Genomic DNA, 25,974 nt, shown 5'->3' on the forward strand with positions numbered 1-25,974 from the left:
TCCCTCAGCTCCTTCCAGATCTGTAACCACACTCCTGAGGGGCCTAATCTGGGAGGATGAGGGGCTCGGAGGCTCAGAAGCTATAAAGCCTATACCAATAGCAAAACTGTATCCATTCAGTATGTGCTGAGCATCTGCTAAGGGCCAGGAGACGGAACACTGGGGACAGTGTTCTACTGTCCAGGTGCCTACTTCTCCAGAATGACCTTGGAGTTTGGCAAGATGATGACCCAGGAAAAAAAAAAAATGAGTGTGACACTTTCAGAGAGTGATAAGTACTAAAATAGTAAACCAGGATGGTATAACAGGGTAAGGAGGAGGGGGCTGCTTTGGACAGGGTGTCAGGGAATCACACTGCCATCTCCCTGACTTGTGGGCAGGAGAGCACGGTGGGAGCCTGGGAAGGAGGTTGGTAAGCCCCTAGCGTTGGTTTGAACATTACCAATGACAGGAAATTCCCTACCTCCAAAGGCCAGCTCGGCTTGTGAAAAAGCTCTTTCCTGAAATGAGCTGAAATCTACCTCCCTGGGAGGAGTAACTCCTTCTCCGAGTGTCACAGAAACCCGTCAGCTAATGATGTTAAGCAGCATGTTCAAATGCAAAGCACAATCCTAAAATAAGTCAGTTGTTTCAATGTTTTGATTTTAAATGGTGTGTTTGGGAAAGTACAACATACCAAGGAGATGACTTACATGTTCTCATTCAACCTCCAGTTCGTAAAAGTGCTTCAAACCACCACTTCAAAGGAGGTTCAGACAATCAACTTCTAGAGTTCCAGACCCATCCGCGTGAGTCACCTGACATCATTCACACGACACAGCAACTCCCTTCTGTCTCAAACTCTAGCTGGGGCTTTCGAGCATCCACCCTGCTGGCTCTGTTGCCCCATCATTTGGCATGGCAAAGGAAGTTTGGCTCTGTGCGCTTTGCTTTCTAAGATATTCATGGAATCACAAACCTAAGAACTCATCTGGTCCAACCCCCTTATTTCAAAGACAAGGAAATGAAAGGCTGGAAATAAGATGTGGTCACTCAGGTTCATCAGCAAATGATGGTCAGGGTGGGACTTGTCCTCTCCGGCCTCCTAACCAGGCGAGGCAAATTTGGGCAGTGGTACTAATATAGAATCCCAGGTTCACTTTCACTGTGGCGTGGACTTCCAATCCTCCGGTGATTTTTAACGTATGTTTAAGAAGAGAAAGCCCAGCTCCCTACCACCCCTGCATGTGGACCTGCAGTCCAGGAATCGTCATAAACATCTGACTACGCACTGAAGGGGCCGGGGCCCCTATTCGGCTTTGATGTGCATTGTTCGGTTTGTGGGGGCCATCCACCATGCAGGAAGACTCAGCTCTAACTTCAAACCAAACCCAAAGCTGCAGGATAGAAGGAAAGAAGCAGAGGCAAGGACAACACAGAAACCAAAAATATTTTGGCTTTTACTTGAGCCCAGACCAACTGCCTGGCTTCCCACAATGCCTCAGGGCACTCTAGGCTGGACAGTAAAATGGTCAGGAACACTGGAAGAAAAGGCCTGAGGAAACAGGCCTTTCGGAGCCCATCAATGAAGCACCCCAAGCCTTGCCCTCCTGCCCCCAGCTTGAGGCAACTGGGGGAGGACTTGAGGAGGGGGGTGCAGGAGCTGATAGGCAGTGCTTCCTTCCTTTGCCCTCACCAGCTTCAGGGACTGGCTGGAGCGCAAGAACCTACCGCTTTCCTCCCTCTGACCCCTGCATTAGCAGGAATAAATGACTTTCTTGGGTGGATGGGGAATGCTGGAATGCCACTAAATAATTACAGTCAGCATCTCTCAGAAAAGGAAGCACCAAAAGAAGGAACACAACTCCGACAACCGTCCAGTGCCTTCCAGGGGAGGCCCCCAAGGTCCCACGTTCAGGTGGACAGTAAGGCTGGTTAGAACGCCATCACCTTAGCCCTTAGGAGGCTCCTGCAGGAGCCAGGATTTCTCCGTCACTCATTAGGCAGGACGACACCTCTCCAAGTGGTAAAATATCATTCCCCATCCCTAGTCAGACAGTAGCAGTGGCGACATGAAGACTCGGTTTGCAAGGCAGCTGCTGCACCTGAGGGTGATCCCAGTGCACTCCCCACCTCTATATTGTACCTCAGTTTCCCCATTTATAAAAGAGGCAGAAAATCAGCCTCCCCTCTGCTCACCACCCCAACCCCCTGCGCTGTGGAGAGAGTAACCAGATGGGATGGGCAACATCCCAAGAAAGGACAGGCTGAGGGGAGACATATTCTCCTCCATGCCTGTGGGGCCCCAGGGGAGAGTGACTATTAGAACCCAGATCTGCTGGGTGACCTCTAACATCTAACATCTAACGTCTGCCTCCCCATTGGAGTGTGGGGGCTGAGAGCTTGTATGGTGGGGTCAGGCAGACCGGGGTCGCAGCTCAGTCAGGTACAACTATGTGACTGGGAATACTGACTTCTTCCTGAGCCCGGCTTTCCCCATCCGGAAAATGGGTCTAATAATAGTACTTGTTTATAGGTACTGTCAAGTGAGACCGTGTGATGGAGGGCTGAAGCCAGCACCTGGCATGCATAGTAAGTCTCCGCAAATACTGAGCGGTGTTCTTATGTTTATTGTGTACATTGTGAAGAATCACCTACAGCACACACACCACAGTGAATTCAAGGCAGGACCTCCGGAAGGTGGGCCACATCAGCAAAGCGCACCAGGTTATGACACAAAAACATCTGTGGAGGAGAGGCTCTGTCCCTCCAGAGGGCCACAAGCTACTCCCACACTCTCAATGCCACCTTTGTCCGGGGGCTCGCTTCCCCAAAACTCCTTCCTCTCCACCCCATCTGGTCCTCCGCACCGTCCCATAAAGTGGACAGGGTGCGTTTCCTGTACCCATGCTGAGACAAGGAAAATGAGTCCCAGAGAGGTTAAGTGACTTGCCTAAGGTCATATCACTTGTAAGTGCCTGGGTTCTAATAGTCACTCTCCCCTGGGGATCCACAGGCATGGAGGAGAATATGTCTCCCCTCAGCCTGTCCCTTCTTGGGATGTCGCCCATCCCATCTGGTTACCCGCTCCACAGCCCAGGGGGTCGGGGTGGTGAGCAGAGGGGAGGCTGATTTTCTGCCTCTTCTATAAATGGGGAAACTGAGGTACAATATAGAGGGTTCCCCATCCAGGCCTGCTGGACAGGGTAAGATGAGGGGGAGGCCAGTGAGGTGCCAAAAGGGCCAAGTTTAAGGAGGAACTCACTTGGACCATCCTGAGTGAACATCTGACATTCTGTCCAGCTGCCTGAGCCCATCAAGCCTTGGGCCCTTCCCAGAGCACTGTCTCCACCTGCCCCCGGAGCTTCAGGTGGACAGATCTATTGGCTGAGCTGGGTATCTCCCTCAGGCAGGATCCAAGAACATTTTCCCAAAGCCTTAATACTGGAACCAAGTCCCAAACGAGTGGAATGGAACAGAGGTCAAAAGTGGTGCCCTGACGGCCACGTGAGGCTTCCATGCACCCTTGAGCCTGAGGGCCAGGGAAGACAGGCTGGGCCAGGCAGGCCCCTCGGAGGACTTACAGCCCCCATCAGCCTTAGAGAGAGATGGGCCTGGACAGGCAGGCCACGTGGGTGAATGTCAGGACAGGGATGCTGGCCTGCCCAGCCACGCTCTCCTCTCTCCAGCCCCTCAGACAGAGCTCAGCCAGGCTCCAACTTGGCCTCTCCCTACCTCACACGAAGTGTGGGAGGTACCAACTAGCCACAGGAGATTAATTTTGAATCTGCAAAGTGAAAAACTCTTTCCTAAATGCGGATGACTGTATTTACTAATTAAATTTTTGAATTTACTAATTAGCTTGCTTGCGTCTGGATTACTGTGTATTGAGCTTTTCTCAGGAAGCGACACCTGTGCACTGAGGGGCATCCAGGGTAGCGGGCAGCTGTGTGGGCTTAAAAGCCAATGTGCCCGAATTCAAATCCCACTTCACTTAGGCAAGTTTTTCAGCTGCTCTGAACCCATTCCCTCCTTCTATAACAAGGGAAGGGGAACAGGACTGATATCCTCAGGTCGTGGCTATTATAAAAATCAGCCATGGTGTCCTGAGTGCCTATAACAGGCCAGGTATTCATTTTATTTTGTTTTCTTCTTTTTTTTTTTTTTTTTGATGAATTTCACTTTTCCTGAATCTGTAGGAATACTTATAACAATGCTATAAGTGTTTACATTTATGTGTAACTTACACACAGTGAAGTGTGTAATTCTTCAGCATGTAGCTCCATGAGCTTTGGTGTGTATGAACTCTATCTTCTAATGGAATTTCTGTCATTGTAGATCACTTTTGCCTGCTTATGAACTTCATATAAATGGGCTTATACGACATGCACTCTTTTGGACTGGTTGGTTTCTTTCCCTTAACTTTATGGGGTTTTTACATTTTTTTTTAATAAAAGATTTTTTTATTTATCTTTGAGAGAGAGAGCAAGCAGAGGGGAGGAGCAGAGGAAGAGGGACAAACAGATTAAGACATAGGGCTTGATTCCACGACCTTGAGATCATGACCTGAGCCAAAATCCAAAGTTGGCTGCTTAACCGACTGAGCCACCCAGGCGCCCTGCTCCCTTAACTTTATGTTTTGGTCATTCATCCATGTCGCTGTGTTTATCAGTCATTTGTTTTTTATACAGCTGTATGATATTCCGTTGTGTGACTACATGGCAGCTTACCCATCGGACTAGATGTAACTACCATTGTCTTGTTGTTCTCATCCCATCTTGCAAATGAGGAAGCTGGGGCTCTAAGCTGCTTGCTAAGTTTTCAGCCAGACGTCACAGAGTGAGGTTGACCCTGAGCAGGGATTTGAACCCATGGCCCTCTGACGCCAAAACCAGCTCCTCACCTGGGGCAGCAAAGCCTCCCATCCCCCTGGAGCAGTGGGGTGGGCAGAAATGAACTCTGTCCCATGTGGTCATGTCCTCCTTCTCTCTGAGGTACGAGTGGGAGTCAGGGGGCAGCTACCTGACCGGCCCCGGGGGGTGAGAAAATTGCCTCAGATTTGGCCATTGCCAATATTTATGGTCACTGTACCCCAAGCTGATGGCGCAGGTATGGTTGTCACGCCTGGCTCTGTACCTTGAGACCCGGCCTTCGCCAACATGTCAAAATCACTGCAAACAGCCTAAACATGGTGGGAGCATCCTCACCCCCTGCCCAGCAGCTGGCTCTCACGGGCAGGAGGAAGGAACCTGGCCCGCCATGTGGACAGCCCCTGCCCTGGCTCCTCGGAGACTAGTTTCCCACAACAGTAACTCAGATGTAACCCTTTGTGACTCCTGCAAAAGCACTGTAGGCCCTTAGGCCAGAAGGTTTCCTGTAATCCAAGGTTTACCCACCAAAACGTGGGTCACTATAGGGACTCCTAGTGCTGGCCTGAAGGCCAAGGTTTTGTTCTGCTTTGCAACTCTCGGGATCCCTGCTTGTGCCCAGCAGACCAGAAACCGGCCTGAGAAGGGCCATCCGCAAGGCAGCAGGGGGAGGTGAGGAGCCTGGGTAGTCTCACCAGCTCCCCCTCCCCCGCCCCGCCCCATCTAAATTCAGGCACTATTTGAGGCAGTCCAGCCAGATGTGATTAAATGGTTGGCTACGTGCAGGGGAGTGAAATCCCAGGGGAAGAAGGGCACAGGGCCAACTCCCCAGGTGGCCCTGGGGCACCCTTTGCTCTGTTGATCATTAACAGAAGCCACCCCATGGCAGGCAGAGAAGGGGAAAGTCCAAGGGGGTAGCCTGCCCCTCCTCCCAGGCACTGTCCTCCAAACAGGCCAACCCCAGGCCGCGTGGGACATGAGATCATGACACTGAAGGGGTGTGTGCAGAGTCATCTAATCCAACTGGCTGCTTCTTGCGCCCCTACAAAGTCTCCAGGGGCCAAGGGAGACGGGAACTGACACTGGTCGATTTGCAGTTACTATGTGCCAGGGACTGCGCCAAATGTACTCAGCCACCAGCCGGTGACATGGTGGTGAAACGCAATCAGGAAGCTGGCCTGCCTGGGTTCAAATCCCAACGCCGCAAGCTATGTGACCAATTAGTGAACTCCTCTGCACCCCAATTCCTCCATATGGAAATGAAAGAAGTGCCTCCTCCATGGGGTCACGTGAGCATTTAACGAGCTCACGCACACGAAGTTCTGACTACCTGCCACTTATGAAGAGCTGCCATTGCTAACCGTTCACTTGATCGTCAGTCACCTCTTGAGATATAGATGAGAAATCCAAGGTTGAGTCACCTGCCCAAGGCACAGCTGACACAAAGGGAGCTGGGATCTGAACCCAGGACAGAGTGTTCCATCTCCCTTCTTCCTCCATGCCATGGAAGCTTCCTCCAGCCATGACTCTCTCCGTCCCTTTCGCAACCAGGGCTTCACGATCCAATGAGCTGCAAAACCTATGTCATGTCTGCTCCCTGCTCTCTCGAAGGTCCTCCTTTCCCCAGAGTGCCAATGAGGTACAGGAGGACCCCAACATTCCTCCTGAAATGAGGCTTCCTGGCCCAGAGAAGTAAGTCATTGCTCAGTGGCCAAAATAGCTCATTTCTTTTTGCTGCTCCAAGGGAAGAAGACCTGTAGCCAAGGGTCAGACCGCGGGTTACCAAGTCAACAGCCATGGAGGCCCTGCCCTCATGTGGGCCCCCAAACCAGAGATGCTCCAAGGTTGGGGACAGGAAGTGGGGAAGTAGTCCTTGTGCTCAAGGACCTCGCTGACAAAGGCAGACTGGCCTTTCCTGCTCCACTTCCCTTGGTGTAGACCTTACCTCCAGCCATCCCTACATGGCTCCTGACCTCCCTGCTGTAGAGGAGCTCAGGGATGGAGGTCTCCTGCGAGCTCTGGGCTCACACCTTCCTGGACCCTCAGCAGCCTAGAGCACAGGCCCCTCCATCTTCTAACATCCCGGAAGAAAGGGCCCAAAATGTTCCTGATAGTTCCTTTCCCACATAGCTTTGAACCTATCTCCTCCTCTACCTTCAAGACCTAGATGGCAGAAAATCCAACTTTGTGGTAATAACTGAGCATGGGCCTGAGCAGCTGCAATCCCAGCCTGTGTGCTTCCAATGGAGACACTTAGGTGGGGTAAAGGGTCAAGGCTTGGGGACAGGGAGCTTCCCAAGGCCATGGGAGCCTCCCCTTGCCTGTACAGGCAACCCCCACCCTCCAGGAGTCAATGCTTCTACCTTTGGTATCACTCAAGGGACCAACTCCTGCTGAAGCAATTCCAGGGAGGCCCATAGGTATGCTTAGCTCCTGGGAACCCAAACAGTGTCACCATGAGCTGAAGAACTAGAAAGATGTCTGCCATATGCTCATCTATGCCTACAGGGAATGAGCTCAAGGTAAACAATTAAATGTCTTTCTTGCCTTTAGTCAGTGAGGAAGATCACATGCCCCAACCACCACCATCACCACCCAACACACACACACACACACACACACACACACACACACACACACACACACGCCTCATTCCCTCCTTCAGGGACAACGAGCCTAGGTTCACTCCAGTCCCAAGGATGGGTGCTTTTCCCCTACCTCCACCAGCAGCCCCTGCCCTAGGAAAGGTAGTTATCCCTTTTTCTCCCTCGTGCATCTGCCTCCCCCCCCCCCCCCCCCCCCCCGCCCCGGGCAGGAACCTGCTGGCCAGGGAAGTAAGAGTTGACAGGGTAGATAAAGTAGGTCTTCTCAAGCCTCAAGGACAGCCCAGCCAATGTCTGCTGCAGACCAAACTGCCTTTGGGAGAGGCCAGGTGGAATCAAGGGGGAAATTCAACTTACTTCCTCCCACCCCCACAATTTACCAAGTGCAAGGGACCAAAGGCAGCCTCCAAAAGCAATATCCATCCCTGCCTCCCCAAAGAACTGCTCTCAAGAACCAGACTCAGGGTTTTCAGTAGGATCCAGCCCAGTGGTCATCTGGCCTTGGCTGCAGTGCTTCTAGCCAAGAGGACCCCACTCTCCCCAAGATGACAACCCACCTATTCTGCATGGCGTCGGGAGCATAATGAGACTAAGGTGGTGGGAACTCCTGAGGACTTCCTGTTATGACTGACCGGTTTAATGGCCACGTCCCCCTAACAGCCCTCCAGATACAGAAGTGCATGTCAGCTCCAGGGGGAACCACCCCCATCCCCAGGGCTCTGGTTTGGGACCCTGACCATCTTAGATGCTCCTCTCCAAGCCGCCAATGCTTCATCATGCCCACTCAAACCCGAACTGGCTGGAGTACCATGTGCTAGGCTCCCCCTCCACCATTTTGGCACTCCAATCACCACCCAAAGGAATGAAGACCGCGGACAGAAGACTGGAAAACCATGGGCCTCAGCTTTTCTGAAGTCCCTCCAAAGCTGCCCGGGTGCCCAAGGCTGGTCCACTGTCAAGAACCAACACACTGGGAAGATAACAGAGAAATGCGGGCTCCTTTGCAATAAATTTCCATCCCATCCCCTCTACGCTGAGACTTCCGGCACCAACAGAGGGAGGAGGAAAAAAAACCACCAGTGCCCCTCCTCCTCCCCAGCACCTGCGTCCTATACAAAGGACGAACCTACAGGCAAAGTAAAACCACAAACCAAGTAAAACCAGCTTCACCATCCGTGTTTCTTGAAAAAAACGGGGTTTATTGATTTTTAAACTGCAAATAGTCGTTACAAAAAGTTTTTTTTCTTTTAAATAAATTCACACAAAGAAAGAGAAATAGAAAGCGACGGTAGTGACCAGCAAGAGGAATAATAATTACATTCATCTTAATGTGTGTGCCAGTTCTGTTTGCATTAACATTAGAAAACTCCAAAACCTGGAATCCAGAACCTCAAATCTGCAATCGGAATGTCTTGAGATGGGCACGTGGAAGTCAAAGGGTTTCTTTTTTTTTTTTTCCCTTTTAGAAGCCATACATAAAAGTTGTTTTCCTTCTGTACTGTCACAGAACTTTGACATACATTCTCAGTCCTAGCTGTGAAAAGGCCTAAAGAAGAAGAAACTCAATTTGCAGTCCAACACAAAGGGGGGAAATTTCTAAAATAAATAATCCAACAGTTTTTTGCATTTTTTTTAAATTAATTTTTCATTTTTTTAAAATAAAATAACCAAAAAAAGTGTAAAGTTACAAAAAATGTCGTTGAAGAATAATATATTAAAACTGTGGAAAAAAAAAGGAAAAGACACGTCACAAAATTTTAAGATTAATATGAAGATCATAATTTAACATAAAAGAATATATTCTATGGATTTGTCATCCCGATAAATATGAACAAAATTAACAAAAAAAAGCATAGTTTTGGCAATAAATACGTTTTGATAAGTTAAATAAGCTTTTTTATATTGATGTGCAGTGACAAGCAAAATTTTTGCTCTCCAATTTCTGAAAGTTATATGAAGTTTAAAACCCAGGGAAAAAAGCATGGCGTGAGTGCTCTAAGGATAGACCTACGGTATTCTAGAGCAAAAACCATTAAAGCTACTTCTACAGGAAATCGTTTTACACAGATATTGTATGTGGAATGAATACCATTAACTGCTCACCCCTTACATGTTTTTTTTAGCTTTTCTCTCATTTTTTTGTTATTTTTTTGTTTAAAGATGTCACATATGAACTGGGGAACTTTAGCACCAAAATCAAGTCTCTCATAGTCCATCTAGCTTCCCCATCCTCCCCACTTAAAAAAAAAAAAAGAAAAAAAGGAAAAAAATTAAATCACAAAGTCCCACTTCTGTCACAATCTTCATCCACTTTTTCAGTCTTCCTTCCTGTAGACCTACACGAACCCAGGCAAGATTAGTCAACAGAGGTTCAGGTCGGGAAGAAAAAGGTTTTGAATGTCAAGATAGGTTTCCCCAAAAACCCGAGTCTGGCAACAACTCTCCCAAGAGGGGTGTGGGGGTCGTGGGGAGAGGGAGGAGGAAGTGTGTGGGAGGCTGAAATACGGGAAGGTGCAGTTGGGTCGCCAGTGGAGGGAGCTGCTGGTTCTGGGTCCCCTCCCCCTCCCCATGGGCAGAGGCTCCGGGAGGCCCACGGGTGCCCTCTGGCGCTGAAGAGGTAATGTAGTCACAGTGACAAAGTTAGATTACAAGGCACTAAATTGCTTCTGTAAACTGTTACTGCTTTTTCTTTTGTGATTTGGCACTTAAGGCTTAAGCCGGGGGCGGGAGGGGGGAAGGGGGGAAGGCATCTACTGACAAATATGGGACTTGTCTGTTATGCGTGGTAAGTGGGCTATAAAATCGAGGAGGGGGGGTTTCAAGCCAGAGGAAGCTATTGACAAATTGACTTGTCCTTATGTTGGGGGGGGGCGGTTAGGAGGGGGGAAAGGGAGGGGGCATTCCAAGGCTCTGGGGGAAAGGGGTTGAGCTTAACCTTGTTAATGCAGGGGTTGTCGGGAATCATATGGGTAGGGAGGTGAGGGTAAGGATGGGAGGGGTGGAGTAGGCAGGGAGTCCCTCCCTACCCTGGTTTAGTCATCTGAGATGGAAAGTCTGCTGAAAATGGGCAGGCGTCTTGAGTTGTCCAAGGTGGGGGAATCAGAGCCACTGTGGCTACTGCTGGAGCTGCTCAGATAGCCCTCCTGGTCCGAGAGCGAATCCTGAGGGCTGGGGGGAGAGTCAAACATGTGAGGGGACTCGGACATGGGCCGGAAGAGGAAGGTGGTTGGGGAGCCACCCCCAGGCAGCCCCATGCTAGGGGCAAAGAGGCTCGCCAGCTCCTGGCTGGAGAAGGCGAAGGGGTTATTGGTGCCATCTGGCAGGGTGGGTGAGCCCAGGAGGTCATCAGCGCTCAGGATGGGGGGTGGGGTGATGGATGTGGGGCTGTCCAGCAGCCCCGTGGCAGCGGCGGTGGCAGCGGCACTGGGAAACCCCGCAAAGCTAAAGCTATGCTGGAGGCGGGGACGGTCAGCGGAGAGGTCCCGGGCCCCGGCCAGGGCGCGGCGCTCCTCGGCGTTGTGGATGAAGTGGCAGCGGGGCCCATATGGGCAAAAGCCGATGGTGTGGAAGGTGCGGCACAGCTCCGTCTTGTACTTGGGGTGACGGGTCAGACTTCGGAGCTCGTGGATGCCATGCGCGAACTGGCACTTGTCCCCGTACTTACAGGCGCCGTTCTCCTCAAAAGGCCGGCACAGCTCCGTCTTGTAGCGGCTGGAGTTGACCTGGCCGCTCCCCGGCTGCTTCTGGGTGGGCAGCAGCCGCTCGCCCCCTTCTGAGAAAGAGCGGTCTCGGAAACGGCTGTCGCGGGAGCTCAGAGCTGGGGCCGGCTCGCCCTTGAGGCTGCTGAGGAGCTGGTTCTGGTGGAACTTGGAGCTGGGCAGGGTGACTGAGTGCCTCCGGGGGAAGCCCCCACCGGCAGGGGTGCCCACCGCCTTCCTGTCCAGCAGGCAGCCCCCTGCACTGGGAGTACTGTAGTTGAGCATCTTGTTACCCTGGAGGGAAGGGAGGGAAGAGAGCGTGGTTAGTGACAAAGGCCATCCACCAGGGCCAAGAAAGGGACCGCTAAGGGCAGCCCCTCCACAAGCAAAAATGCCCCTTGTGTCTCTAAGGAACCATCTCTAACTCTGTCCTGGCAAGCCCCTCCCACTCCTCCCCCTGCGACCAGTCACCTAAGCTTTACTTTGGCCCCCTACAGAAGAAACCACAAAATCCCCCCTGGTATGAAACTGTTATACATGCAGCCTACTCCCTGCACACCCCTGGACTGTGCCCCCACATCCTGTCCCCAAAGGTACCTCGTTCATCCACAAAATCTAACTTCTGTACCTTCCAAATAGATTCCTCAGCTCAAAATATCTCACACAACTCAAGACTTCTCCAGATTCCCCTTCCGCCTAACAAAACCAGGTAAACCTCAGGAGACTATGAGTACCTCCCTTTTAATCAGTCCCGCCTTCATTAACCACACACACACACACACACACACACACACACACACACACAACCTGCCCTAAGACTCTCCACTTCCTCCTTCAGAGGTGTTCCCTTCCTTTGGCAACAGGTTTCCAGACTGCCTTTATCTTGCTGAGCGGTGGGGGAGAGGGAGGGGGCAGGAGAAATCCTAGGTCAGGGGTGGGGGTCAGGGCCAGGAGAAGGAAGGTTGGGATTCCTAAAAACAATATGCATCGCCCCATGCTTGGGGAAGGGGTGCCTTCTACAATCTCCCCACCATTCTCAGCCTACCCCACCCCCTCCACTGGGAAGATGCCTTTGCTGTTAGTCTTCTGGCTGCAAGGGCAGGCTTGGATAAGAGCGCCAGTGTTTAATCTTTAACGCAAAGCTGCAGGTGGGAAGGAAAAGGAAGGCACCAAATCCCCCCACCCGCCTCCCAGTCAATAGTGGATTTGGGGGGAGGGAAGCAGAGCCACCACAAACAGGTTTCTGTTCCAATGGGCCCCTGGTCACCTGCCCAATCTGTACCCAAGGTTTGGAAAGGGTGCAAGCCAGGGACCTGGGAGTTGGCTCTCAGCCCATGTGGGTGTCATTGTGCAAATTCTAAAGTTGGTCCCTTAGGATCAGCTGCAGGGGATCGGGAATCTGTAACAGCAACCACCCCACGGAGCGGATTACAGGAACCAAGTTGAGAGCCGGTTCCCAACAATAAGGTTCATTTAAAAAGTCCTGTGGGGGAGGGGGGATGTGCAGAGGGCGAGAAAAAGAGAAATAGATCAAAGAGCGAGAAAGCCAGGAAGAGAAGGAAAAGTGCAGGAGAGCTCAGGGAGCCGCCAGGGCAACAGGAGTCTGGGAAGGCGCAAGGAGGGAAGGAAGCTGAAATTCAAACTTTTTTTGATGTTGCTCTTCAGCTCCTCGGCCTCCCTGCACCCCAGCCCTGCAGCCCTGGGGCCCTGGAAGCTGGGCCGACTGGAGAAGCAAGCTGAGAAAAGAAAGCGACATGACCCAACGTGTTTAAAAGAAGGCAAACACTTTAGCAATTAAAAGTAGCCTAGCAGCTCCCCGCTTTCAAACTGGGGAGAGGGAGCGAAAATAATTTAACATCCATTGGCTTTTGCTATGTACACCTAAACCACACTCCTGGAACATTCGGTATTTAAAACCTGCTTTTTTTCCACACCGGCTGGCAAGCTACACCACTTAAGGAGGCCCCATTAAATCCTTCCTCACAGAGCCCCTTGAGCTCAGGCCGGCATTTTGTTGTCGAGTCCCCCCACCCCCTCGGAAAACAGGTAAAGGGGTCAACCCTAGTCCCATTTTCACCCCAAAGTTTGCAGCACTGTAGGCTATCACAGAAGGAAGCTCCACTGCAAACCCTTTTGCAACATCCTTTTGAATCACAACTCTTGGCCTTTTTCTCGCAGATTCCCAGCCCTTCCACATCAGAGGAAGAAATCTCCCAGCAAAGCGTCCTCCCGAGACTCAACTTCCCCAAGGGGAGCCCCTGCTGATCCCACAGGCTGGCGGTGTGGCTGGAGAGACTCGAACCCCTCCCGGCGGCGGAAGACCCGGAGCGCGCACCGGGCAGCCCTAGCAGATCAGCGAAACCGGGCTCAAGCAGCACATTAGGGACGACAGAACCACCACAAAACTGCCCCAGTCCACCAATGCCCCGTGTCCCCAGGGCAGCCCCGCCGCTAAAACTTCGCCCCCCAAAACTCTGGTCTCCAAATGCCTATGCAGTCGCCGCGAGGACCTGTTGAAACTCAGGGCGGAGAGCGCCAAATTCCTTTAAACTGGGGGGGAAATGAGGCAGAAAAAAGACCCATCTCGCCTAGCCTCCTCTCCTCCCTGCTTCCCAAGACCTGAACTTTTGGGGGTTCTTTCTTTAGGCAAAAAAGGAAAAAGAAAACTTTGAGAAGCAAACCCTCCGCCCCACTTTACCTTGCATAAAACTTCGCTCAAGTCGAAGATGGTGGCAGACACGAGGGTGGTGGTCATCCTGGGCGCTCGCACGGGGCAGGGATGGGGATCTGGTGTGTCGCGAAGGTCTCGGTGCGGGGAAGGCGCAGCCTCCGGCTCTCCGGTCTGGAGTCCCACACGCCTGCTCCCGGCGCCCCTCGCCTTTCTGACTCTCCTCGACCGCGGCGCGCGAAGCCCAATTTATAAAGTTCAGATTTGGTGGGCTGGGGGAGGAGGAGCTTTAAACTTATTTAAATGAGGAAGAGGAGGGAAAAAAAGTTGATTGACACTGAAGTTGAATCAGCCATGCGGTCAAACTCCGGGGGGAAAAAAAAAAGAAACTTTCAAAAGGAAGAGGGGGGAGGGGAAACGAGGAAAGAAGCCGAAGAAGAAGAAAAAAAAAAAAAACCCAACTGGGAGCCGCGCACAACTTTTTTTTCTTAAAGAGGAAAAGTTTCGAGTCCGCTCGCTCGGCTACCCGGCGCTTGGGGCGCCCCTCTCTGGGGCCGAGCGGCGCGAGGGGGAGGGGCGCGCCCCCCCTTTGTCAGGCTGCGAGCGCGGCTCTGTGACATCACTCATTCCACCCTCTTCGGGGTTCTTGTTGTTGTGTTGTTGTTTTTTTGTCGGGCAGGAAGGCCGGCTCGACTTTCTCTTTTTGCAAGCGGGAGCAGAAGCCGGTCCTTAGCGCCCGGGCTGCGGTTTCCATCTTGAGCAGATCTCCCCCTGAAACTTCTCCAAGTGCCCCCCACAACTTACTCTTTTCCCGAGTTCTCGTCCTCATTCGGCTGCCTTCCGCAACCGGGCAGGGCCAAGAGATCGGGAATTTGGGACGCACAAAGCATTCAGGTCTAGGGGTTTCGGGTTTTTGTTTTGTTTTTTTCAGCAGGACGTGGCGGAGGTAGAGTGGTGGGGGAAACTAGGGAGACTTTTTCTCCGGGGATGACCCGGCCCGGCGGGGCGAGCGCAGCACGATTTCGCGCGCCGCACGCGTCTACACTCTCCTGCGCTTTGCAGCCGGACGGCGGGGGCCGGGGGGGGGGGGGCGCGGAAAAGACCACCGCCCGGGCCGATTACTTGTTTAACAGGCCTCGGAGTGGGATTTATTTCATGCGTCCAACCTTAAAGTTTTTCATAAAGAAAACTCGAACCCTTATGAATGCCCTTTCCAGTCTGCCCCCCCCCCCGCCGAATTAAAAAAAAATCATTAACGCACAACTTTCCACGCGCGCTCTGAACTAGGGGGCACACACACACCCCTAGACGCTTGAACAATGAAAAAAAGTTACTTTGGCAAGAATGAAGGTAAAGAAATGGGGGAGGCGACACTTTTAACTTTTTGTTGCTTCTCCCCCGCCCCCACGGGAACGGAACATATGGCTTGTCACGCTGTGCTGTTTTGGCGGGATGGGGGGAGGAGGGTATGGGACCCTCGAAACCGAAAGCCCCCCCCCCAATAGATTACTCCTTTTAAGACTGTTATATATTTACTGTTAGGTTCGGATGCCTCTCCATCCACCCGAATAAAAAGTTGTTAATGTGTCGCCCACGGTCCCCCGGGTGCTGGAGCGAAGACCCAGGCGGAAATCGCGGGGCTGTGTTTCTTTCCTATTTCCCCGCGTGCCTGGCCGCCTCCTCGGCCCTCGCACGTTTCTTCCCAGCACTCGAAGCCGCCGGGTCTGTTATGAAACCCCGAGCGCTGAGTGGCTAAGAGCGGGTTCCATTGCGATGTAATTAGGTCACCCCATTATGAGCACGTTTCTTTGGAAAGGACAGGGCGGGCGGAGCAGAGCGCTCCAGTCGCGCTCTCACCACCACCACCCACCCACCCACCCACCCACACACACACGCATTTTTATTACATTTCTGATGTGTTCGTCAACCTCCGAGCAGACCCAGGGAAACCTTCCAAATCACAACGAAAGGAACCGGTTGTTTTTCATCTTTGCGAAACACACAACTTTTGCTGCAGCCATGAATCTACGTGATCTCAGCCCGATCTGCTTTTATTTGGCCCCTCAGACTTAAAATGATGGCCCCCGTTTTTAACCCGGCTGCTGCCCCTTGCCTTTCCTTCTGCTGCCGTCCAGCCTCCTGTTGCTCCCCCCCCATCCCATTTTTCAGCTTTTCATGAAATCTGGCAAGCGCCATAAAGGGAAATAACTTCCATCCACCTTAATTTAAATCATACAAGTGTAGGTTTCTTTCTTAAAGGGGTGTTTGCTCGCTCCTTTCCCCAGCTCCAAGAAGGGGTGGGGGGGGCTCGTGCAGTTTCTTGGTGATGAGGTAATGAGTTCCAGATTTCAGGACAGAGCAGGCTGCGCGTTAAAACCACAAGATTAGTCTGCGTCCTGATGTGAAGCTATTTCGTCTTTTTATCTCCCTCCCCCTCCACCACCAAAAAAGGCCCATTGGTCTTTAACTCTGGATGGTTCGCGAAGCTCTGCTGGGGAGACGGAGGAGGGGTGGAGAAGCGAGGGAGAAGGGGGCCCCCGAGCGGGTGGGGCCGCCTTCCCGGCCCCAGGCCCGGCCCGCACCCGCTGTCCCCCCGCGGCTGCAGGACCGGCCAGAAGTACCGTCACGCGGCCCCGGCGCCGCAGGCTAGCTAAAAATGCTTTTTTTCTTTTTCTCCCCCCCCCCCCCAAAAGAACGCCGATTCCTCGAATTTCCTCCGCTTTTCCAACTCCCGGCCGCTGCTCCCCTCCCCCGCTCCCGGGGCGAGGGCTCCGCGGGGCGGCGGCCTGGCCCGCTCGCTCCGGAGTTGTTTACCGGCCCCGCCGACCCACCGAGTTTGTTCCAGCTCCCAGAGCCTGTCTCTATAATTAAACTCTTTTTTAATTGTCGGGTTGAAACGTCATTTCGGGGACTTTCCAAGGGTGAGGGAGCTGGGGGGAGGGAGCGAGCCTCCTTAACCCTTCGCTGACCCGGCGGGCCGGGGAGCCGCGTCCAGCCGGGCCGAGGAGGGCTGGGAGTCCGGGGGCCCGAGCCGGCGCGCCTCGACCGGACGTGCTCTGCAGGTGCCCGATGGCGACGGGGATGGCCTCGAGCCCCGGCCACGGCAGGAAGCCGGGCAAAAGCCATGCGCCGCCCTCCCCGCCTCCTTCGCCAGGCAGTCGGCGCTCGGGTTCCTAACTCGCGCCGGGTCGGGAGAAGCCGCCCCTTCACCTGCACTGCCGCTTCCGACCGGGAGGCGATCGGCCGGGTCCCCAGTCTAAGGCCCGACTTCGGGCCCTCCCTGCTCCCTTGGAGCCGATACCCTCTCGAGGAGGGGCTAACCAGGTATTTTTGGCTTGGGGGGTGTTAGGTTTTGTTCAAGGAAGAAAGTGAAAGTCCTCGGAATTAGGGGAGCGCGACAGACATATTCATGGGCCAGTCTGGACCGTGGGCGCACCTCGCAGCAGGTTAGAGAGTGGGGTGCCGAGCCCCTAGTCGGCCCGGCCTTGATCACCGTCACCAGCACGCTCCAAGGCACCCCTCCCTGGGATCCCCTCCTGGCCCTGGTTGCAATACAGGACCTGCCATTCCAGAGCCCTTTGGCTTCAGGTCATTTGCATAAACCCCCAAATTCTTTGGATTGGGTCTCGCCCTGCCCCCCCCACCCCCCAAATTCTTCTACCTGAGACCCTGGGACAGCTGTAAGGTCTCTGGATTAGAGGAGAGGGAGGTAGGGACAAGTGCGGCCTGAGAGTTAGCCTGGTTTAGAGTTCACCTGTAGTGCCCGTGGAATGCATATTCCTCTCCTTGGACCCAGGCCCAGTGAATCAGATGCTTTGAGGTGGGATCAGGAATCTGCATTTTTAGTAATTTCCTGCTAGTGACTCAGATGTTAGGGGTTTGGGAATCATTGGTCCAAGACTTTGAAGTTGGGCCATCTGGATCCAAATCTTGGCTCTGCCATTTTCTAGCTGTGTGACTTTTCAAGACCCTGACCAAAGCCTCTGTTTTCTCATCTCTAGAATATGGATAATAGTCCTGCCTAAAACTGGCCGATAAAGTGCTTAGTTTCAAGCCCAGCAGAACCCTTTTATCTGCCTAGCCATTGTATGTAAACTAAACCATTCTTGGGGTCCTTATTACACCACAAAGCACCTTTGGGGGAGTATTCACTTTGCAAAAGGATTCTTCAGTATAAACATCCATGAAGTGGTCAGCTAACACCTTTGACCACTGCTTCACCTCCTCCTTTCTTGCCTGGGCCTGCCTAGGGACACAAGAAAGCTGCTGAGTTTTGAGCCACCTAAACTTTGATGGGAAGCCCAATTCTGCCAGCGAGTCACCAGTTGCACAACCTCGAGCAGGTCCCTTAGCCTCTGGGATGGTGGGGAGGGTTAAACTCTTCCAGCCAGTGCTTAGCTCAGACAGCCCCTTGCCCTCCAGTCACTCCCAAACTGCTATAGCAGCTGCTGGTGGTTGCTGCACACCCCTCCCTGGGGCTTTGCTCAAGAGGTTCTTCTGTGGGGATTTCAGGCAGCTCCCTGAGCAGGCAAACCGCCTCTCTCCCAGCCGTGCCACTGCAGCCTACAGCACTCCAGCCTTCTGCTGCATTTTATGGGAATTACCTGTTTATTCCCACTGGACTAGGAACTCCTTGAGGATGAGGGCAGCTCTATTACCTGGGCCTCAGGAGTAGGTCCTGAGTAGGTATGCAATACATAATACATTTTTTCAGTCATTACTGAACCTTGCCGTTGCAACCACTTGGACATGTTGGTTACCCTACATTTGGCATTGGGAATAAAAGGACCACAGAGGTTCCAGCAGTGGCAGAAAGGGAGGGCTTGGGCTCTGCCACAAGGGGAGATGGCAGTATTAGCCCTGGGAGGCTCAGAAGGCCAGAGCTGGTCATTCAGGGAGGCTGGGTTTCCGCAGCTCACCCAGGGCATGTTCTGTGCAGCTGTTGAGAGGTGACAGAGTCTAATGGAATGAGCACTGGTCTAGGAGTCAGGACTCTGGATTCTAGAGCTCCTTTGCTTCTAGTTCAGTAGGTCATTCTCTACTTTGGCCTTCCCTGTTCTGCTCTGTAGATGGAGAGCGTTGGGCTGGACAGGTGGTGCTCAACCATCACCCTGAGCAGAATTATCTGGGGAGGTTTTAAAACTATACAGATGCCCTGTCCCACCCCATCCCACCCCACCTCCAAAAATTCCACTTCAGTTGGTCTAGGGTGAGGCCCAGCATCTGTATCTTCAAAGCTCCCCAGATGATTCTATTATGAAGCCAGAAACACTGGATTTGTTTATTTTAGAGCAGTAGTTCTCAACCAGGCAGGATTTCACCCCCCAGTAAACGTTTCGCAGTGTCTAGATACACTTTTGGTTGTCACTATTGGGGGAAGGAAGGTCAATGCTATTGGCATCTAGAAAGTAGAGTTCAGATACCCTGCTAAACATCCACACAGCAGCCCCCACAACAAAATGTATCTGGCCCAAAATGTGAATAGTACCCAAACTGGGAAACCCAGTTTTAGAGGTTCTTTCCAACTCCAAGATTCCTGTGTACTTAGTTAGGCTCTATCCCCACTCTCCCTCAAACCCCTCTCCTTAGGGCAGCCCAGTGATATTTTTCAAAACCTAGATCTGATCTTATGTTACACTTGCCTAAAACCCTTGGCTGCCCATCCTTTTAGAATAAAACCATAGCCTCAGTCCAGCAGAATCTGACTCTTACTGTTCCAGCCTGGGCTTTCATACCCCTCCCTCCCCATCACCACCTCTCCCACCCCTCAGGGCATTCCCTGTGCTCTGGTCAGTTTCAGATGAAAATGAACAATACTTCCTTCTGCCCCAGGGCCTTGGCACTTGCTATTTCTTCTATCTGAATTGACCTTCCTTTGGCCCAAGTAAGTTGTAAATCATCCTTTAGAATCCAGCTCAAGCATCACTTCCTCAACCATTCTTGGAGTCGGCTCCCCTCAACAAGGCAAGGAATCTATCTTCTCTCTCATGTCCTCATGCCATGTTCATTTCCTCCAGAGTAGTTATTTCAGTTTATGAGTATATATTCATTCCTGTAACATTTTTTTTACATTTTTTTTTAAGATTTTATTTATTTATTTGACAGAGAAAGACACAGCGAGAGAGGGAACACAAGCAGGGGGAGCGGGAGAGGGAGAAGCAGGCTTCCCGCGGAGCAGGGAGCCCGACATGGGGCTCGATCCCAGGACCCTAGGATCACGACCTGAGCCGAAGGCAGACACTTCACGACTGAGCCACCCAGGCGCCCCCATTTTTTTTTTTACTTTTTAATTTAATACAGAAAAATTGACCTATATTTGGTGTACAGACTTTTAACATCAATAGATTGATGTAACCACCACCATGATCAGGAAACAGAACAGCTCATTACTCCCAAAACATCTCTCATGCTACCCCCTTGTAGTCAGGCCCTTCCCCATCCTTTAGTCTGCTACCACTGATCTGTTCCCTATACTGTCATTTCATCTTTTCCGCAACGCCATATAAGTAAAATCGCATAGTATGTATGATTTCACAGGACATAATGCCTTCCAGATTTATCCATGTTGTCGCATGTATCAGTAGTTCATTCCATCTTATTGAAGACTACTGTTTCACTGTACGGGTACACCATTGTTTATCCATTCATCTATTGAAGGACATTGGATTATTTTCAGTTTGGGGCCATTATGAATAGAGCTGCAGTAAACGTTTGTGTGCAGATTTTTGTGTGAACACTGTGCCTGTTTCTCCAGGGTAAGTAAGTAGGAGTGGGACTGCTGGGCCAAATGGTAAGTGTATGTGGAAGTTTATAAGCAATTGCCAAACTGTTTCCCAGAGTGGATATACCATCATGCATCTCCAACAGTAATATATGAGAGTTTCTGATTGCTCTACATCACTTAACCTCACGAACACTTAAAATTGTCAGTATTTTTTATTTTAGTCGTTCCAATAGGTGCGTAGTGGTATTAATTTGCCTTTCATTCATGACTAATGATGTACACATCTTTCATGTGCTTATTTGCCGTCTGTGTGTCCTCTTTGGTAAAGTATCTGTTCAAGTCTTTTGCCCATTTTTTAACTGGGTCATTTGTTTTCTTACTGTTGAGTTTTGAGAGTTCTTTATATATTCTGGCTCCAGTTGCTTTGTGGGATATGTAATTTGCAAATATTTTCTTCAGTCTGCACCTTATCTTTTCATTCTCTGAGCAAAATATCTTTCGGAGAGCAGAAGTTTTTCATTTTGATGTTTAGTTTTTCAGTTTTATCTTTTGTGGATGATGCTTTTAGTGGCCCATCCAAGACTCTTTGCCTGACCCTATGTCATTAAGATTCTCTCTTCTTCTAAAGTTTAATAATTTTGTTTTACACTTAGATCTATGATCTATTTGGAATTAGTTTTTATATATGATGGGAAATTTAGATTGAGGTTTGCTTTTTTGCCTATGCATGTCCCGTCCCAGCACTGTTTATTAAAAGACTATCATTTCTCCATTGAATTGTTTGTGCCTGTCCAAAAATCAGTTTGCCATTGTTATATGGGTCTCTTGATTCTGTTCCTTTGATGTGTGTGTTCACTCCTTTGCCAGTGTTACACTGTCTTGATTATTGTAGCTTTATGGTAAGTCCTAAAATCAGGTGGTGTAATTCCTCCAACTTTATTCTTATTTTGCAAAACTGTTTCACCTATTCTAGTTACTTTGCCTTTTCATATAAATTTCAGAATCAGGGGCACCTGGGTGGCTCAGTCGGTTAAGTGTCTGCCTTCAGCTCAGGTCATGATCCCAGGATTCAGGGATCAAGCCCCGCATTGGGCTCCCCACTCAGCAGGGAGTCTGCCTCTCCCTCTCCCTCTCCCGGCCGCTCTGCCTACTTGTGCTCTCTCTCTCTGTGTCAAATAAATAAATAAAATCTTTAAAAAAAAATCAGAATCAGCTTGTCTATCTGTATCTACAAAAAAATATCATACTGGGAATTTTGTTAGAATTGCATTACATCTACAGATCAATTCAGGAAAAATGACATCTTTGCTGTGTGGAGTCTTCTAATCCACATACATGGTATGTCTATTTATTGAGGTCTTTGATTCCTTTAATTGGTGTTCTGTAGTTTTTAGCATATAAATCCTATACATGTTTTGTTAGATTTATACCTACTATTTCCCCATTTGGAGGAACTATTATAATATTTCTCTTAATTTCAGTTTCTAACTTTTTATTACTAGCTTATAGGAATACAGTTTTCTGTGTACTGGCCTTATATCCTTTGATCTTACAAAAGTCACTTCAGTTGTAAACTTTTTTTTGTAGACTCCTTTGGTTTTGTTTTTTGTGTGTTTTGTTGTTGTTGGGGTTTTTTGTTTTTTTGGGTTTTTTTGAGAGAGACAGAGAGACCAAGAGCATGCACGTGAGCAGGGGCTGGGGCAGAGGGGGAGGGAGAGAGAGCATCTCAAGCAGGCTCCACACCTAGCACAGAGCTCAATCTCATGATTGATCGGAAATCAAGAGTCAGACACCCAACCGACTGAGCCACCCAGGCACCCCTGTGTGTTTGTTTGTTTTTTAACATAGACAATAATGTTATTCACAAAAGGGAACAGCTTAATTTCTTCCTTTCCAATCTCACGCATTTCATTTCTTTTTCTTGCCTTATTGCCCCATCTAGGACTTATGGTATATAATATTGGATAGGCATAGTGAGAGTGGACACCCTCACCTGATCCCAATCTTAGGGGAAAGCATTCAGTCTTTTCCTATTAAGGACAACATTAGTTGCAAGGGGTTTTTTTTATAGTCATTTACCTTTTGACATCTCCCTTCCCGTGAGGACGTATGCTCTGTCTGCTCTCAACTCAACCCGCGGTGCCTGGAACAGAACCTAGCACACGGTGGGCTCTCAGTCAGTGGTTCTCTACTTTAGGGACTTAGCCAGCCATAACCGCTGCCCTCATGACGGACAGCGGAGCGGCCTGCCTGAACATTCAGACATTGTGAAGAATAATCTTACAATAAATACCCTGGTGGATCCAAGGAGGCATTAGCCCCATCGCGTTGACTACTTGAAGCTGGAGCCCATCTGCAGATCAGCTTTCTAGCAAGCCATACTGTGTGGAAGGCGTAGTTGTCAATGAGGAGTAGGTGACTGCAGGACCATGATTATCTCAGATTGAGAGCATTCCATTCCCAAAGAGAATTTAAACAAAAAGCTCTCGGCTCTGAAAAACAGGGGCTTTCAGGGGAAAGAGTCACACTACTCTGAAATCTTAGGCCCTCAGATGGGTGGGGTTGTTTCGCTAAATTTATTTCAGCCGCTTATAGAAACACAAGGGGGGGGAGGTGGCTGCTTGCACACCAGCCCTGGCTCTGGAGTATTAATATCTGCCGGGTCAGGCTTTTATTTGGGTTTTGTTTCACCTTTGGGGGGCGGGGAAGCAGGCAGGCAGGCAGCAAGCAGGAATATCTCGCAGCTGCGCAGCTTCTGAGCTGTGCTGCCCCACCTTCCTCCCTGTGCCTTCCCAGCAGGCCAAACCCAGCCCCCTCCCACCGCACCTTAGGGGGGCTCTCTACCCACTGAACACCAAGCTGTCTCATCCAGGCACCTCTGACCTCTGCTCTTCTCCCATTCCCAGAAGGGGTCTGAGCCCTCCAAGAGAGTGAGAGATCCAACCTGGTTGTTTGCTTTCTGGCACAAAGTGTGGGTACCTTTCTCCCTGGCCCCATCAGCACCCCCTGCCCAATCCCACACACCCCCATCCTCAGTGGCTCTACTGTTTAAATGTGGGGAGTTCTTGGGTATGAAATCCGGGCCTTTTCAATCCTGTCTTCCTTCTCCTCAGCCTCCCCCAAGCACCAAACACACATTTTTCTCTGCCTGATACCTGAACGGTCTCTCGTGTCACACACACCCCCATACGTAGAAAAGGGGGTTAAATGAAACCACTATGTTGCTTCTTAAAAACCTGTTCTTGTGCTGAATTTGGAATGCTTTATGGAACACAGGTTAATCACCTCCCACAAATGTGGGAGAAACTGAGGCACAGGAAGGGGAGGTGAGCTCTGTGTCCACCGACTGGCTCTCAGAGGTACCCACTGAACCCGAAAGGACCAGAGAAAGATGGGGCCCTGTGTCGCGGAACTTGCTGCTATGCAGCCTGCTCTCCGAGGACAGAAAGAGAAGACACACACAAGGAAGCTAAAAAATCTGCTGGGCTTGTGACTCAAATAATTACATGAGACTATGGAGAAGTACCACACACAGTCTCGTTCCTTGGCAAACTCCTGTTCCGGGGTCACCAGGGAGGATGCGGAAAGGAGCATCGTCCTCTCTGCTCCCCAGCCCCCAGGTAGAAGGACTGAACAGGGACTGGTGGGAGGGAAGGTGGCCTGGGGCAGGAGGCCCGGAGAGGCCTGACATGAAGATTCTCTAGGGGATTCTTGCTCCTAACTGGGGTGGTTGCTTCAGAGAGAATGAAGGCCACAGACATACTTATAAGCTGTAACGTGCTCACGAGTAAACTAAGTTTCTCTTTTGTCCTAGCCCCCAGCCAGTTTGCTTTGGAATTATCCTCCAGACCTCTCCCCCAGTGCCCAGCCCAGAAAGGGACCAACCCCACCCAGGGGAGCTGTTCCTTTGAGAAGCAGGACCCACCTCCCCAGCCAGAGCAGGGATCAGACAACTCTTGGAGGCTCATCACACAGGCAGCCAGAGAGAGGATGGATTTCTGCCACAGCCCTGTGACTTCTTCCGAGCTGAATTTCTCCTGCCAACTGCACCCTCCACCCTGCGGGGGCCACGGGCCCCCCAAACCCAGGCCTGCCCTCATCTGACCAAAGGCAACCAGATCTGCTGCAGCTGTTCAGGGAGAGAACAAGCTCTCCCAGAGACCGTGGAAGTGGCTAGGGAAAGATTCCTGCCAGCCTGGGGGTGTAAATATTTATACAACGTGGTATGTGGGAAGAGGGAAGGCAGAGGGAGGTGGCAGGAACGAGGTGCACTGAGGCCGCAGGGTGTAAGGAGCCTGCTCTTCGGGCTCAGGTGGGAAGGGCGAGAGGCTGCTAGGATCCTACCCCCCACCCCGAATTCCTACATCAAAGAGGCCTGTCTTTGCCCCCAGCCTTCCGGCCAGAGTTGAGAGGAGAACTTAGAAGAAAGTTCACCATCCTTCCCCTAAGTCCCCTAAACGTTCCTCCGGATTAGGCTAGGCCTCTCTGCAGGGAAGGAGGCTCTGCCCTCAACTGGAGACATGGCAGCTCCACAGGGCCCACGAGTGAGGACTTGTGGGTTCCTGGGGCTTCTGGTTCTAGAGTCTGAAAGGATGCTGGACCCCAAGAGTTGGACTTTAGGGCTGAAGGCTTAGAAAACAGAAGCAAAATACAAGATGAGCAAAGATCTTTCTCCAGCTTCTATATAATCAAGGCCATTTTTCTGAAGTAGCAGGAACGTTGGACATTGATGAAGATGATGAGGAACGGAGGGGACCTGGCAGGCGAGCAAGGCATGGAGAAGGCGAGGGAGCCCTTGGTGGCACTTGCGGGGCAGCACGCGGCCGCCATCACCACAGGGCCCAGGAGAAGACGGAGCAGCCCGATGGACACCCAGCTGGTGCTCTTGGGCCCCGGCACCCCGGGGATGCAGCGCAGCCCCGGGTGCGCATCGACCCAGCCGCTCCTCATCTAGGCCCACCCAGAGCTCAGCCAGGCCCCAGTGGCACCGACGTCCCAGGGTGGGAGGCAGGCGGGGGTCGGGGGGGGGGGGGGGGGGGGGACAGCCAGATGGACTCCAGTCGATCTGCCTCAGACAGCTGGGGAGCAGAGCCAGGACGCGCCTCTCCCCCCGCCCCCGTCACTCCACACAGGAGGGGCGCGGCGGCGACTTCTAGGGTTTCTCTGCCACTGCACCCTTCGAGAAGTGCCACCTGCTTCTATCAGTATGGGGCTGACCCTCAGGGCCTCCCACAGGTGGGCTCTGTGTTGCTCCTCAGTGGCCACCTTTAAGTCACCTTGAAATGATCAGCCACCACCTGCATTCTCCTTGTGCCCTAACAACACCCGCTGGCTGGGCTGGGGGCGTTGGGAGGGAAGGGCCTTCTGCCGGGAAAACGCCTCAGGTCTTCAGCCAGAGAGCGACTCTCAGAGGACACCAAGACTCCCCCAGGAG

The 25,974-nt window shown here is 51.5% G+C and overlaps 1 protein-coding gene and 1 long non-coding RNA gene across 2 annotated transcripts; one reads left to right on the top strand and one right to left on the bottom strand.

Moving 5' to 3' along the window:
• Positions 1 to 8,628: 8,628 nt before the first annotated feature.
• ZFP36L1 (ZFP36 ring finger protein like 1) lies at positions 8,629 to 14,093 on the bottom strand. Its single transcript, XM_025869814.2, has 2 exons — positions 13,847 to 14,093; positions 8,629 to 11,442 (listed from the first exon to the last, which is right to left on the bottom strand). The coding sequence occupies exons 1-2, from the start codon at positions 13,901 to 13,903 to the stop codon at positions 10,483 to 10,485; spliced, it is 1,017 nt and encodes a 338-aa protein (XP_025725599.1). The 5' UTR covers positions 13,904 to 14,093; the 3' UTR covers positions 8,629 to 10,482.
• Positions 14,094 to 15,904: 1,811 nt separating this feature from the next.
• LOC141373268 (uncharacterized) lies at positions 15,905 to 25,558 on the top strand. Its single transcript, XR_012379051.1, has 3 exons — positions 15,905 to 16,056; positions 16,510 to 17,262; positions 23,817 to 25,558. It is a non-coding gene; the product is annotated as an uncharacterized lncRNA (long non-coding RNA).
• The last annotated feature ends 416 nt before the right edge of the window (positions 25,559 to 25,974 follow it).

Source organism: Callorhinus ursinus, unplaced genomic scaffold (assembly GCF_003265705.2).
Source record: "Callorhinus ursinus isolate GAN/ISIS: 27379988/994484 unplaced genomic scaffold, GSC_fseal_2.0 scaffold8, whole genome shotgun sequence".
NCBI lineage: Eukaryota > Metazoa > Chordata > Mammalia > Carnivora > Otariidae > Callorhinus > Callorhinus ursinus.